General features: G+C 35.1%; 1 protein-coding gene across 5 annotated transcripts in view; it reads left to right on the forward strand.

Annotated features, from left to right (window-relative positions):
- Positions 1 to 16805, forward strand: part of VPS13B (vacuolar protein sorting 13 homolog B) — a 482687-nt gene that overhangs the window by 282090 nt on the left and 183792 nt on the right. For all 5 annotated transcript variants that reach the window (XM_075705900.1, XM_075705902.1, XM_075705904.1 and 2 more), the window contains 2 exons: positions 1211 to 1619; positions 6818 to 6929. In XM_075705900.1, the coding sequence (XP_075562015.1) occupies positions 1211 to 1619; positions 6818 to 6929 (521 nt within the window). The remainder of the gene's footprint in view (positions 1 to 1210; positions 1620 to 6817; positions 6930 to 16805) is intronic.

Consider the following 16805-nt stretch of genomic DNA (forward strand, 5'->3'; position numbering starts at 1 on the left):
TTATGATATTTGGCTCTTTATCATCACAAATGTATGGCTGTGTAGGATCTTTTTATGTTAGTGGACGTTCTGTGTGGTCTGACTTACTTTCATCATGAATACTGATTGGTAGTAGTTCCTCTTGTTCAGTTTGTTTCAGTTCTTATAGGAAATTAACTTACTAATTTGTTTTAATTCACTTAATCATAAAAGCTTCCAATTTTTCAGCATTTAAGCTATGTATCCTCTTTAAGAAAGAGATGTTCTTCTATTAACAAGGTTTAAATTACATGAAGTTGTTTTTAATCAAATTTAAACTTGCAAAAATATAGTTGCTTTCATTTGTGCTCACATGTTTAAAGGTAATATTTAAACAAACTTACAGAATTCTATCAAAATGTTTATTACACTGTTAAAATAATGGTTTTGCTAGTTATTATTTTTACTTTTTTCACTCACTAACAATGTATGACTGCAAGACTTTCAAAGATAATATGAAAACTGTACTGTATGTCTTCTGGGAGCTAAGCATCTAATTGTCATCTTTATCTAGGAAATCTGTCCTTCTAAGTGAACAAATCTACTATTTCTAAAGTACAGTGCAATGTAGCTTTATTTAAGTGATGTGCTTTAGCACATGGTACAGCTATTCTCTTTAAATACTCAGAGGTGATGAGGGCAAAACCAGTTCAATTCTTAAAGTATTTAGTTGACTATGGGTGGTTTATACAGCCATGTTTAGATGGAGTGAAGCTATCTCAGCACCCAAGTGTTATTTTAGCACTTACGGTATTTGCATATGCAGAAGTCACAATGCAAGGAGGAAGATCTAAAATGTCTGAAATGAAGGAGAAATCAATATATATAACTGTGTGAAAAATTATCAGGAAATGTTTGGTAAATTTAGACTCTTGAATATATGGGGGGGGGGGTGGTCATTGGATTTGAATTTCATACAACATAAATAATCAGAAAAGACAAAAAAGACAAAAAAATGTTCAACAATTCATAGTTTTAGCTGACACAATACAGTGAAATGTGGACACACTGTGGACAAATCATTCAAAAAAATGATTTTTTTTTTTCTACTATTGAGACAGTGGAAAGCTGTTAGAAAATATAGAACCCTAAACATGCTAACTAACAGAGAATATGGTGATTGATCTATGTTATATGTGTACGTTTTTGCAGCAGTTAGTTTTGTTGGTTTTTTTTTTCTTCCTTGAACCAGACAACTGCAAAACTTTTAGATGGCTCACACCAACAACATGGATTTCTTTCTCTCACTTACACCAAAGCTGTGACAAAAAATGTCCGGCACAAACTGATACCAAGAAATGAACGAAGAACATTCCATAAGCTATCAGAAGGTCACACTGATGGTTCTCCTCACTTTCTTCATGAGATCCTTCTTTCTGCTCAGGCCTTTGATGTGGTCCTCTGTTTTCCATTGCTTAATGCGATTGCAAGCATTTTTCAAGCCAGGTTGCCGAGGAGTCAAAAGGAGAAAAGAAAATCACCAGGCCAACCTATGAGGACTCATGCTGTAACTTCCCGCAACTTGCCTCTGATTTATGTCAACACTGGTGTAATTAGAGTCTTCTTTCCCCAAAATGAGGAAGATCGTCATAGTGCAGAAGGTACAGTATTTTATGTTAGCGATTTTTTTTGCTGTTTAGTATTGTAGACAAGTGCTCTAACTTAGTTAAATCGCTGACCATTGCTAAGGCCTTGAGTTTTAAGGATCAGTTAGGAAAGATCTAACATTCATGCTACTTCTCTGCAGATTTGCTGGAAAGTTTGGGGTTTGTTTTTTTTTTTTTTTTTTAGGTATTTATTTGATCTTTGCTTTCCCAGTAGCTATAGAGCTTGCATTTAAAATGTGATTATTAAAAAAAAAAAAAAAGGTCAAGAATTGTGGAAAGAGAACTTAAGCCAATTCTGCAGTGGTGATTCTTGTGTCGGCTCTCGTTATGCTGACACCAGTTCAGTCTTCCACGGACTCCTGTTCCAGCAATGGAGCGTAAGCAGGGAGCCTTAGCTCTTGTGGAAATTGGTACCTAGAAAACCATGCAGTAGCGAAGCAGGTAGATACTCTAGTTCAGTTTGGAGAAAGTTATTAAAATGTACCTTGTGACTGATGCCCAAGAGATGATAAGAGCTTATCGTTTATTTAGTAAGTCTTAGTTGAAGCTATTCAGACTCCCTTATGTAATAGGCTTTCAGGTGTTTACAGAGGTGTGGGTAGTGTAAGCTGTTCTTTCAAACAACAGCAAGTAGCTGTCTATCTATGGATAATACTGTTTTCTGTAAGAAATTGTTTTCCCTTCATACGTAAAATATATTTACATCCCTATTACAATCTTTATATATAATTAAAGAGATGCTGACGTTAAAATTACACCTTGTAACAGCTTGCGGGAATGCGATCACTTCCATTACCAACAGTTCTTCTAGAGATTTAAAATAAAAAAGGAAAAAAGTTTTTCACTGGTATCACGATATGTTTACGTAAGTCCTGTAGGTATGAGCTGGGGTGGTTTACCATTATATACGATAGCACACAATATAATCCTAAGAGCATAGCCTTTAGATTTTTCTCATAACCTAATTGCAAGAAGTGCAGACAGTGGGAATTTACATAGATTATTTTTTTGCCAGCATCCTCTACAGTTTTCCAACTGGGAATGCTGAAAACACAGGAAGATAAAATTAGACTGGCTGTGTTGGCGAGAAAGAATTATGATGCTGGTTGGAAGGGAGTTCTAGGGCATGCTGTCAAGGAAATCTTTTTTAAAAAGTATGTTTTTGTAGCTCTGTAGCTGTATACTTCATTAAAAAGAAATTATAAAAAAACTTTGTCTTGTTGCTATGCATTGCTTGAAAATGCATGTGAAGAACAGAATTGCCATGGTTAAGCATGGATGTAGGAAGTAAAACTATGTATGCTTTTAAAGGATAATGCTAGAGATTAGCTTTACTAAATTGATAAAAAAGCCAGCTAACCTTTCCACTGGAAAATTCTGAAATATCATCACTATGAAAATCAGTACCATTCTCCTTTCATTTCTTCTTTCACCCCAGATTCTCCCAAACTCTCATCTGCTTCTGAATGTGAAATAAATCACTTCTCTCTTCTACTGCTTATTGTCTTCAAGAACAATAGAAATTAGAAACAATAATAAGGAGTGAGAGTTGAATATGACCCATGTTATATGGGTTATATGGTGTGCTAGGTCAGAAAAGTTTTACATATTGTGCAGATATGCCTCCATAAGACCTCGTTCATCATTTATTGATTAAGAGGTATTTTTTTAATCTAGTAAGGTTTGTGTGTTTCAAGTTCTGATCACTGCAGTAAAAGCAGAAAAACGGTGACCTCAGTTTATCTTCCAGTCAGTTGTGTGACGTTCATACCTTGTACCTAGTGACAGCTAGCAAAACTATCTTCCCCCCAAAAAACACATTTAATTGTGACTTTACGTATAGAGTTAAAAAAAAAAAAAGCCTATCTGTTTTTTATTTGTGCAGTCCAAAACCAAACTTGCACAATGAACTGTGGTACACAAACACTATGAAATAATCAAAATCATGATTTTGCTCCTGAGGAATTTACATACATGCATGCATGAATACACCCACACAATCTTATAACATCTTAGTCTCATGGTTTTTGCAGCAGCACTAGATTAACATTTCTTTCTGTGGTGGACTTGAGGGCAGCATTCTATCCTAGGCAATAAGCAATGCTGCTTTCCCTCAGGGTTTGATTTGTTAATACGTCAGGTGGTGTTTCAAGCACTGGCCAGCAGCCCATGCTTGCTTACTTAGTGATGAAGTAAAGACAACTAAACATATAAAAGCAATATATGACAAATAGAAACAAGAAATACTGTGTAGCAGAACACTATAAATAAAAAATGTAAATTGCAAAACACTGAGAAGAAGTGGTAAAGAGGGAAAATCCACATCTGGCTGGTTGAAGGACAATAGGAACTTTTTTTAATATGTACAAGGAACAAAATATCAGTAATCACTAGAAAGGGCATGATAAATTTGTTGATAGTGAAAAAGAAAAGGCAGCATACTGAATAAACGTATGTCCTGCATTTGTAGAAGTGATATATTCTTGTCACATGAGCATGACTCTCTGCTTTGAAGTCTGTCGTAACATATGGTCTATAACATCCTCCTTGCTTACTATTAAACAGTTTCAAATCAGTCAGACTGAGTAACTTGTGCTCAGGGATCTTAGTGTTTTGAGGCTAATTTTTAACACACCTTGGAAGAACAGGTTTTAGACAGCTGAAGGTATATCTAATAAAATTGAAAAGTGTGGTGTTCAAATAAAATTAAGACAGGTAGTTTTATTGCTTTCCCTCAGAGAACATAAAGGAAAAAAATCTATTGCAGCATTCAGTTAATAAAGAATTACATATTTTTTATGCAATAATAAATACAGTTTTATGGAAAATCTGTCTTGTTAAACACATCTGATCTCCATTCTTCATTATGGTTACAATTCTTAGTTGATAAAACTTTTGTAAAGATTTGATATGCTTAGACTTCTGTAAGGAGTATGATATTGTGTCTCATGGTATTCTAATTTAAATACATCCCCATATGATATCTTGGCAAAAAGAAGACTGAGTGGGTAAGACCAAGTGAGAACAACATTATTATACTTGGGTCTGTAAGTTTGTCCTAGGTTGTACTTATATAGTGTAGTGTAGACACACGCCCCCCCCCCCCCCCCCCCCCAATTTTAAATATTTATAATGACTGTGATTATATTTACTACATTATTCCTATATTTGGAAAGCTAATGGGAGAATTCATGGGTTAATGAAATGGACATACGAATTCATCACCCTAAGTCATGACTCGGATTACTACTCATTAGAAACCAGCTGAAAATATTAATGCCTGTAATTCTTTCTGTTTTAAGATTGACTCAATTTCTTGACCTACAGGCAGCTGTACACAAAAGAACCATGCCCAGCCTTGGAAAAAAAAAAATCCTAAAATGCTTGCATGCTAGAGACTGTGATGAGTAGTCCTGTGTTTATTTTGCTTTGCTGAGTGTCAGAGACAAATTAAAATTCTTAGGCTAAGATATATTTTTATTAAGAACCACTTCTCAGAATAAGGTATTTGCCATCTAATTAAGTTGCAATTACAATCTGAAGTACGTTTAATACCTTCACTTCTTTTTCTTATGTGATTATCAGAAAAAAAAAAATCCAGCATATTAAGTGTACAGTGGCAGGAATTCTAATACTTAGTACAATGCCTTACTCATTTTTGTGATCTAAAAGTTGAAAAATAAGTTTCTGGTTTAGTTACAAACAGGATTTTGTTGTCATCTTAACTTTTCTACCTTAGTTCTGGCAACCAAGCCATCTGTACGTGGTTTTGCTCTGCTTTGGAGACTAAAGGATTTGACTTTGCTTTTTAAGTAGATGAGGTTCTTTTAAGTAAATCGCTTGTGTTCTGATTTAGTTGTGTGTCAGACTTGTGTTACCGTTCTGCTGATGTTTACTGTGATATTCCCAACAATTGTTTCAAAACAATATTAATTAGAATTTCTGTGAATTCTGTCATTTCTTATATCTGTTTAACAATATACATACGTGTGTGTGTCTATATGTATATATAGCTGCAAAGCATGGTGTCTTATTCACCAAGACATTGATGGGTCTGGAGAAGCCGTTTTTTAAGCTCATAGATTTCTATAGTTCTTTCCAAACCAAGCATTTCACTCTTCAGTAAAATATTTAACCTCTGTTCTGCTACTATCATTTTGTTTTCAGTGCTCATATATGAGAGTCTGGCAGAACTTCCTTGGACGTGGGAGCAAGTGTGATGTTGTTCCATCCTTGTTCTGTATCACGCTGGTGTTGAAGTGAACCATTTCACTTCAGATGATGAACTCTTTGAGCTTACATTGCATGTTCTCAGGAGCTTCCTAGTTACTATGGAGTCTTCTGAGCACAACCTTATCCAAATGCTTTGTGTATGTCTGTGTCTGCTGAGAAGAAGATGCAGTAGACTCAGTCTTTTCCTGCAAGGAAACTTCACAGCCTTTGTTTACTGAAAGAAATGTGGTGCTATTTTTTTCTGGGCAGAACTTTGGTTTTCTAATATGACCACTGCTTTTAAAACTAAGAATTTGTATATGTGGCTGAAATTTGAATATGATGGAGATGAAGTGGAACGCAGAGATTTTTCTTCTTGGAGTAATTTTGTTATTGATCTGGAATCTACTGTCCAGTACTACATCTTGTTCTTTCTGTATGTGTCAGATTTCAGACTCTTTTGTTTCAGTCCTTGTGTTTGAACTTTTCATGTGTGTTGCAACCCATACCAATTCTACTAGGATGGTTATATTGTAATACCCTGCAGTGGTTTAAATCTAAAGGACCTAGGCCCATATTAAAAAGGGTGCATGATTCAGAGTGTTCTACGTGCTGATATTTCAACAAATAATTATTGGAGAAACAGGCAGATCACAAAGAAGTCTGTGGGATTAACATAATTTTGGACAAAAAAAAATTGAAATAAAAAGGCATCAGAGAAAATACGAAGTCACAGACCAGGATTTAGTTGTGTGATAAAACTCTGTGGGGAAATGAAATGACAATAGTTTTGTCTTTTATGTATCACAACAGTGCTATTAATTTTATCGCTTTTCTTGCATTAGTTGTTGCTCCTGAGTGGAACTGAATCCTTAGCAGGCATTCTTATTTAGATTTTTTTAAGAAATAGTTTTTCAGTGTTTCTGCTATGTGCATTTGACTTTTAATCAAACACATGTTTTCTCTTCTCCTAACTACAGCTAATCCAGCAATTAAAGAAGACACTTTGGTTCTCAAGATTGGATCTGTCTGTATGGCTCCTCAGGCTGACAACCCTCTTAGTAGAGCTGTGCTCAGAAAAGACATTTATCAGTAAGTGTTTGGGTGAGGGGTTTGGGTTTTCATATAGGGTCTCAGAAAAATTCATTTTGGGAGAACTTAATTGATCAATAAAATGGGTACGTGCAGCCTGTAAAAATACTTCTCACATTCAATCTTTTGATATTCAAAACCAGGTTTTTCTGATTTTCTTCACTTGTGGGCTTTCAAATCCATTTAGACAAATCAAGTTCTTCTGTGAAGTGCTGATGAATAACAGAATTTAAATGTCAAGTCATTACAAAGCTTAAGCTCACAGATGAGAAGATTTTAAGAGGTTTTCTTTTATTCAGCTACTACGAAGTTCACCTAAGAGAAAAGGAAATTCTTTGTGACTACCAAAGCACTCAGTAGCCATAGAGTGTGAAGGAGATAGATCTTAATAATATAAATGGTAAACATATATTCAAACTGTAGGATTCTTGATGTCGTGTAGATCAAAGCTGAAAGGAACGCAAACTTCTAAGGAGCTCTTGCCCAGTAAACACATTTTCTGTGAAAATGTCATGCTCTGGATTGTGTCACTAAGTATGTGCAAACCACACTAATCATATATAGGCAGCAAAACTGGTGAACATATGTAATCAACATGATAAAAGTAATATATGATCCTTAGTAGAGTTGGCACTGTTGCCAGACATGAAAGTATGGTTGCAAATAATACCAAGTGAGAAAAGTCACAGAAATACAGATGAACAAGTGTCTTATACTTCCCGTTGGTCTGTTTTTCAGATGTGGCAATATTTTTAACTACTTCATAATGCTCTTCAATAGAAATTACAAACATCAAAATCTTTTCCCAGCAGTAAAACATTTACTGCCTAGAAAATGACAGCAAGTTTTACTTTTTGTCAAGACTAGGATTTGTAGGAGACCATGAAATATCTCCAGTTTCTCTTCTGATCACTTAGAAGTTGTAAGAGAGTCTTTTTCTTCATATTTCCATGTGGAAATATTTAAATTAGTGTTTTTGCTTGTATGTTTGGTTATAGCAGTTTATCTTTTGTTTTGGTTTTGGTGTTGGGGTTTTTTTTTTTTGGTTGTGAGGGTTTTTTGTTTTTTGGTGTGGGTTTTTTGGGTTTTTTTTTTTTTTTTTAATGAGCATTATACCTACTGTATTATGGAGCTTTCATGGAAGAAATCTTACAGGCTGGCACCAGCAACAGCTTTGGGTGGCAGGGCCTGATCCAACTCTCAATGTGCCCACAAATAAAAGACATCTTCCTGACATTTGTACACGCTCTTCCTGCTTCTGTTGTCTCTGCGGAGACTCCCATCTGATATCTGCTTTGAGAGTTACAGAACCAAATGTAGGTTCCACTCTTCTCACAGCAACCAAAAATTTATCAGAAAAATCCCCTATTGTAAAGTGGAATCTGTAAGGTTGTTTCTGTCACCTAGGTGACCTGTGCAATGTTCCTTGTATGCACATTACAAACCAGTGAGGAGTAAGCAACAGGAGGGGTGCAATTTACATCTAAAATCAATGAAGCTATACCAGTTTACATTTCTGAGTCTGATATCTTTGCATCTGTGGATTTACGTGAAATGCAGAAATTCCGTGCTTTTCAAACCAGAAGCCACCTAAAGGTTCTGATGCTCTTTTGCATTATGGGTCTCTGGGTCTTATATACATGAATGTTCCAGACTACAGTTGTGCTGTGTATATTTGGTTTTCATAGTTTTATACAGTTACGATATGCTCCAGTCCTCCTTTAGAAATCAAGACACCAAATGGATAAGGTAGAAATACACATTGGGCCACAGACATCTCTCATCTGACTGTTACTGGCTTCTTTGTGACCAGTCTCACAACATCATGCTTCCTGTGTCTTTTTCTAAGAAATGTCTGCCATTTTCAGTAATTTCCTCTAACTGCTTCAGTGACCATTCTTCTAATTTCTCAGCAGCTGTCAAATGACTCAGTCTTATCTTTGTTCCTTTAATCATCCAGTTATACTAGCTTTAGTGTTTTTAAAATACGTCAGGGCAGAGTGTCAAGTTACTTTGCAGAGTTTTATGAGACAATATTGAAGTTGGTAGTGGGTGGTCTTTTGGGAAGAGGGTTACTATTTTGATCTGTTTAAGCAAGCTTCAGCACTTTTGAGCAATATAAATTAATATTTTTTTAATTAAAAATATTAAAATTCCAGTTTGGAGTCAAAATAGATGTATTTTCTAATTACGTATTCTTTGATTCAGAACATACTGTAGTTACAGAAGCATGGTTGAAGAAAGCCGTTCATTTTCTTACATGGCAGTCACTGCTGTTAGACCAGCAGAATTGTGAGTGGAGTTGATTTCACCATTTGTCAGTTTTTCTTTGGAATATAAGATAATACAAAGGTTTTTGTATTGTTACGGCAGGACACACAGTGTGTATTCAAGGGAAAAAAACCACAGTGGGATATTTTTAACACATAGGCCTGATTATTTGTTTCTCCAAATATGAGGTTTCTTAACTTACACAGTATTTGCCCTTTTTAACCTGCCCATGGTAGATGGTACTAGATATAGCAAAAATGTATAACTGGAGCTGATAGTGAATGCTTAAAAATCAAGTAGTAAAATGAGCAAACGCACACAATGTGTAACTCGTGTATTATGGTGAAAGATTTCTCAGTAAATATCAACAGAGGTACAAGTAGTACGATATCCAGCTTAAGAGACTCTAAAAAAAGATTACAGCAGCCTGTTGATTACTGAAGAATTAGCTGCTACAGCATTCTAATAATCCCAACATGTGATTTTCTGTCTTTTTCCAACCTCTCTTCTCCTCTAATTTGCTGCTGCTGCTTTTAATAGAATAAAAGAAAATAAATCATTGTCTGAACCACTGTCTTTACAGTGTTTCTGGAGTGGGGATACAAACTTAATTTGCGGTGTCACTTTGGTTTAAACAGTCTTCTGTTTAGGTCTGAACTACAACCACATGCAATTAATGTCACTTTTGTAGTGTTTCATGAGAAAGAAGAATTTTTGCTTCTCATTTAGAAACTGTTCTTTTAGGAAAGGCTGTGAAACTTTTTTTCATGGATAAAGGCTGAATAGAATTTCCAAATATCTTTTGAATTTGTCCCATAAATTCATACATGAAAAACCGAATGTGGTCATATATCATTAACAGAATGCCAGTGCATCATGGTGCGACTGCAGGTCATACTAAATAAACCGGGCGACTTCTGGCCTATAAGCTGAAGTGACTCCATCTGTGTCTTAGGAAAAATAGTTTACTTGCTTGACTTGGAGAGAGAACTAAATTGAAAATGGAATGTTGGAAAAATAATGTGCCCCAAAAGTTTGGGCACAAATATTCTTTCAGGTGATTATTGGAAGTTGGAAAGAAATGTATTGACCTAGTAACTTCAGTTTTCTTATACCATATAAAAATTAGTCCAAAAATAACTATTTCCTCCAGTAGAAAATGGACTAATTTAGTTTAGACTATTAATAAACATAGTAAACAAGGATGCATGTAACATAATGGTAAATACAGGGCTCCTGAAAGAAGTACAGTGTCACATTTTTAGCTGGTCACAGTAAGAGACAGTTTCTCCTTTTCAATTTTTTTTCCCCTACTAAATCCTAGGAGTTGGTTGGTTTGTTTTAATGATTTCTCATGAATTACTGATTCTTAAACCCCAACTAAGGTGTGTTTGTCTTCAACAGATATGACCAGAGTTGTATGTTCCCATCAAGAAACTGCCAATTCTGTAGAGCAGAACTCTTGCAGATACCAGAAGGCCTTGGGATGGGGACGGGGAGGGGGAGCAGAATAAAGAAGATTTTGGGTAAGGATGCAAGTGAGGCAGCTGCCTAGCCTGGCTAAAGAGAGGGAAGAGCAGTTAGTTAAAACTGTGGAGGAGTCAGATAGTCAGAGTAAATGAGTTCTGCTAAGTGGTGAAGGAGAGAACCACACTTTTGTGGGTTTTTACCTGGTCATATTAAACTTGAGATTGGGGACACTGGTGTTTGGAGATGGCTCAGCTGGCTGCAGAAAAACAAGGTGATGTGGTTATTTCTTGGTTTGTGTGATCATGCTGTGGATGTTAGAACTTTTGCAGTAGCCAACTGAATGGTCAAATACATTTGACAAAACAGAAGAAGGTCTAGCAGTTTTGGGGAGGAAGAGTGCTGAGACAGGGAAATCATGTTAATGCCCTGATGGAGTGAAAGTCAGACAGTTATTTGATATAGAGAAAACACACTGGAAGGAAATTTTATAAATGCTCTAACTACAGGAAAAAAAACGAGCATCCTTTTGGAGGCAAAAAAATGCATTTCTCAGTCCTGGGCTCACTCTTGTTTGGCTCTCTGGTGTCTAGTAAGACAAAAATTCCAACTGAAGTTTTTTTTGTCAAGATCTTCATAAAACTCTCTCAACAGTGGATTCTTTGGTACCTAACATCAAGGTATGCTTCTGCTACAGTGCTAGTGTAATGAAACTAAGAACTTAACTGTATGCCAACTACACAGAGACTTTTAGCAGTCATGGTGTTTGTAGCAATGCTTTGTTCACTTTGGAGGACATCAGTTAAGATGTCTTATTAGCAGCGAGCGCTTCTCTGAAAACTTAATTTTACTTTTTTTGTGGAGAGCACTAAAAGCAGTTATGTGGATGATTTCATTACAAAAATCCAAGAGAAGCATAGAATTGTGGAATAATTTCAATTAGAAGGGACTTCTCTAGTTCATCTAGTCCAGCCTCCTACTCAAAGCAATTTAGATCAAGTTGCTCAAGTCTTTCTCAAGGCCACATTTCCTTCTTCGTATGTCTTCATATGTTTTCCCTTTGTCATTTCTTAAGTTTTTTCTCTTTTAATAGAAGTAGCTAACATAGAATATCAGCATGAATAAATTATAATACTTTAAAGAAGTGGAACTAATCAAATGTGTCTGTAGTAATCTTAACTAGTTTTCTGCCCAATTATCTGACATTCTGTGAGAGAACTTTGTCACCTTTTTAGATTACAACAGTATTTTCCTGTATATACAAACAGTGCTTAGTGCAATTAGGCTGAGCATAGCTGGAATCCTTGAACACTTTTAGTCAGTGGAAACATGACATGAAAAGGACTGAATTAAAAAAAACGTATGGGTGTTGGGGGTTTATAACAATGAATAGCACTAGTGCTAAGCTACCAGCCGAACTGGGCAGTATTAATAGGAAAATGGCTGAGAAAACGTCATCAGAAGACCCAGCAATTCTGTTTCTCTGACTGAAAAATGTGAGTAAGTAGATGCATGGCTCTGCTTAAATATAAAGCAGCATAGAGTTGAAATTGAGATGACAATTAGTTCTACTTCTGTACTGGGATAAGGGCCATATTATACAAATATTGTGCAAATTGCCTGCTCGATTATATAGATAATTGCCAGTCATCCCCAACATGGTTGTTTTTAGCAAACTCTGGCGTGAAACATTAATTAATAGAATTTTAGGGAGTATCCATGAACGGATAGAGTAAAATAATTTTGGGGTAAAATATTGTTAAGACAAAAATGAAATGGCTGACAAAGAACACAGAGAATACAGGCTATTTGGAGGCTATTGTGAAAAGGCCTTGAATAAAGTCCAGAATAAATATTATTAAACTATGAAGTTCTGGAAGTTTAGGTGAACAGAATCACAAGCTTTCCTCAGCTTGGCCAATAAAGAATCTAATTGTTGTCCACGCTCTGGATTCATCATTTTTGAGATCCAAGGACTTCATTCATGTCATACATCAAAGCTTAATAATAGTCCAGATCTTGAATGTTCCATGGTCATTTTCATGTGTAGATCTTTCATAGATCAAAGCATAAAGCTGTCCTTAGACTGTTTTCAATTTGTGAATGTAAATGGAAAATCTTTAAATACCACCACCACCCCCCCAAAAAAACCCGAAATTGCATGTAAAGTGTTTAATCATTAAAAGGTAGCTGTAAATTATTCCATATTTTTTCGCAAAACTTTTCATCTATACAAGTCTTTTTTATTATAAATGCATTTAATCCTCTGTGTTTTTCATTTTTGTAGTTTGCTGGTTTCCACTGGTTTTTAACTCTCAAGCATTTACAAATAACAAAACAACGTTGTTTTTCTTATAAAATATCTGCTATTTGTCTTTATTTCAAGGAGCTTTTTCTAGAACATGCTTGTAATAATCATTTAATGCCCATAATTGGTTAACAAAAATCCTTCAGTTTAAAAAAAGGAGTAATAAACAATTTTGTGTGTCTGTGCTGATAGTGCTGGAGTGAGGGGAAGGAAAGAATGATGGAAGGAGTTTATGCAAGAAGCGCATACATAGCCAGCAGTCTCTGTGGAAATCTGTTTTTTCTTTCAAATGTGGTTTGGAAAATGAAATGCTTTTCAAAACTTTTCAACAGCACCCACATCTATAAGCATCTTCTCTTCAGAAATATTTTTTTGTTCAGTATTAAATTGCTGTGAGATGTATTTATATTAAAAAAACCTATACCTTTAAATTATTCTTACAAAAACCCTGGATTTTCTATAACTGTAGTATGAGCAAAAAGCTTTTCCTTTTCAAACCAATTAACAGTTTAAAAAAAAAAATCTTCTTTTTTGTATAGAAGTTTAGTATTCAGATAACTAAATGTTTTCCAGAATGTACACCTGATATTTATATTTTCTTTTAAGAGTTGGTTATTTTATAAAGGTTCTAATAAAACTTATTTTCCATTTTACCTTATTTTTTTGAATACTTCATTGAAGCTTATTTGGTAGGCAAACAAGGAGTTAGCTAATGCTGACTTGAGTTTCTTTATTTTCTTTGAATAGAGACAACAAAGATAATCAGTGAAAAACTGTATGCATACATAGTTTTTGATGGAAATGTGAGCAGCTTATTAAAACCTGCATATGTACCATAGGGAATTAGAAAAAGTAAAAGTTACAGTGCATCATAAAATCTCTATTGCAATTTTTCCTTAATTTCAAAATGTTTAAAACTGCAGAGGTGATGTTATGTAGGAAAATAACTTTGAGAGAAAAAATATTGTAATATTGCAAGGAGAGGTATTTCTTTTACTGCATAGAAGTTGTGAAACAGGGTTACACTACCACCATTTTCAGTTCTTCTCTTCTTGTGTTAAGGAAAAAATAATTGTAACAGTCAATATTTTAAACTTGTTCATGTAATTTATTTTCTAATTTTTCAGATTTCAGACCAGGATGTATTTATTCATCAAGATATGTCTTTTTTTTTTTTTTTTTTAAACCAGATTCTCTCTACATTTAATTTGGATATGCAGTCTTTTTTTTTTTTTTTTTAACGTTTAATAATCTTTAGCATTATTAATTGTTGAACTGGGGTTTAAATCAAAATATTCATATTAAATAGCAAGTTCTAAATATTGTCCTTTGCTATTGTACTTGAACCCATGCTTTTTTTAGCATAAGGATCTTAGCAAAGTTGTCGTTATCTTCCATAAGAATTCTATACCTCTCTCTGGAATAGGGCTTGGAAGTAAAGTCTTTTCCTGCTTTACATTTCTCTCTTCTTCTATCTTTAGTAGAGAGGCAGAAAAAAAAAAGTCTACTTAGATCTTTCGCCCAGTAAAATATTCATGTATATGGATAGCATTACATGGAAACACCACATCTAATTAACATTGGCATGTTTGAGGCTATTGCAGCAGTTATTAATTTAAAACCCTCAGTGGAAACTAATTGTAAAATAACAGCTGGAACTGCCCATTTAGTTTCAGAAATGTAGCTTGTTAATTATCTAATACCAAAAGCTATTCAAAGCTAAATTTATATTTGGAATTCAACTTTAAAAATGTTCAACTTTAACTATCAATTGTATTTTTACTTGAAATTTCTTTAATTGTGAGTTTTACTGGAATCTGCAATAATACATAACTAATTTGCCTAAATACATATATTTAAAATCCATTTCCTTATAATGTGATAGTCAGAATAAATTTCATAAGAAAAGCATTTCCACAACTTTATTTTTCACTTTAATTCATCAGTTTAATCACTGTGTGCTTAATACACATACCCACTTTATATTTTCTCTTTCACTTCATAGCATTCAATTTTTTATCTGATTCTTAGAATAATTTTTAAATTTTTTGTGCAGTTCCTCATAGAAAGCAAATTGAAATATGCTTTATAGAAACAATGCTGTCAAAGAGCACTGCCATTATTGTGTCATTTAGGTATCCATTTGTTGTTAATCAGGGCAGCTCTTTTGGAAACTTTATTAAATATGTCAGGAAAAAAACCCAATCAAGTAAATGTCAATAAAGAATGAATTCAAAGGAATAACCAATTCATTCAAACAAAGCAAAGGTGAAATCTGTAAAATAGTTAGTTATTTTTTGAAGTCTCCTAGTAACTCTTAAACAATGTGTGTATTAAAAAAAAGATTTTAGTAGTAAAAATAACATTCCTCCTCAATGATTTATTGTTACTTTCAATTTGTTTTGAGAACTTAATTTGCATTCTGTCTGCAAAGTTCTTCCTTTCAGTTGGGCACACTGCTTCTGACTTGGCTGAGGTATTTGCACAGATGTGTTTTTCACCCTAGCAGCATCCCAGCCCTTCGTGAGGAGGAGGAGCAAGAATGAAATTCGTTTCATGGAGGTGCACAGAGATGTGCTTATGTGTACCCAAGAGACCTGCTCTAGAGGCAGGGAGAGATTTCAAAGAGCATCTTCATAGATCTCTCAAATTCCTCCCAAGTTTGACCTGGAAGATCATGGGAGCTTCCTCACGTGTTTGGGAGGGACTGCAGCGGCGAGGCATGCTGAGGAGAACCCCTCTGAGCTTGGGCACCTTCTGGAGGTGCCCGTTCTTTAGCAGCGCGGGGCAATGCAGTGGCCTCCCCTGGCCTTATATACCAGTTCAGATCAATGCCTGGCTAGCTATGGCTGGCTTGCACACACACTTCAGTGGACAGATATGTTGATAACGACCTCATGCTCCATGTTCAAGCCTTGTTTTGGCTGTTTGCCTCACGCCAGTCCATTTGCGAAGCAGTGAAGGCGTTGCGGTAGAGTGAAGATCTCAGTCTTAGCGCTTAGGGCAACTGCATTTAGTTTTTCTGGTAAAGCTTGTGAGTTTACAGTGTGGTTATGATTGTTTCATTATTCAGGTGTAGCTCATTCTCACTAACACCTGTGTGTGATTTAGAACTAAATTGGGAATAGATTTGCAGACTCCCTTTAAACCGGCCTGTGGGTTCAGGTCGTGAAATTCTCAGGTCACACAGTTTAGCTGTGAACTTGGGAGACAGGCATGAGAAGCATCCCATCAAAGAAGGAGTCTACGAAGTGTTCAGTACCATATTTTATATCATTTATTGTAGCATGTACTCCATTTCTTTGACTATTTAATCAAGATGCCATCATTTAACAGCTTACGGTTAGAAGTAAATAGCAGTTGTAAGGTAAAACTTTCACAAGGGCATTGCTTTCTCTGTTGTGTCAGTGTGCTACACTTTGTTCTATAAAAAGGTTTCTCAGCTGTGGGTGATCTTAACTACCGTATATTCTGCAAAGTCAAGGCTAAGTTAAAGATACACGGCAGCCTGAACTCAGAGTTTCCCTGGTCTTCTGATAGTTCTTGCTGTCTCAGATACTGTTTTAACATGGTTAATGAGTATTTGCTGTGTGCTGTATATGGAGCGTAAAATGTGAAGTTCATACAACTTCAGTTTTGAAATCTGTAATATGTTTATAGTGACTGAGTGGAGGAGAGATTAAGATTTCCTTTGTTTGTACTGATTCGAGGTGGTGTTTAGCATAGTTTTTTTCCACTTCCTTTTTTTCCAAAAAACTGCAGTTCTGCTGTTATGAAGCCTATTATAATGAAGCCAATCAAAATAAAATCAAACAAATCAAACAACAATT

Source organism: Pelecanus crispus, chromosome 2 (genome assembly GCF_030463565.1).
Source record: "Pelecanus crispus isolate bPelCri1 chromosome 2, bPelCri1.pri, whole genome shotgun sequence".
NCBI lineage: Eukaryota > Metazoa > Chordata > Aves > Pelecaniformes > Pelecanidae > Pelecanus > Pelecanus crispus.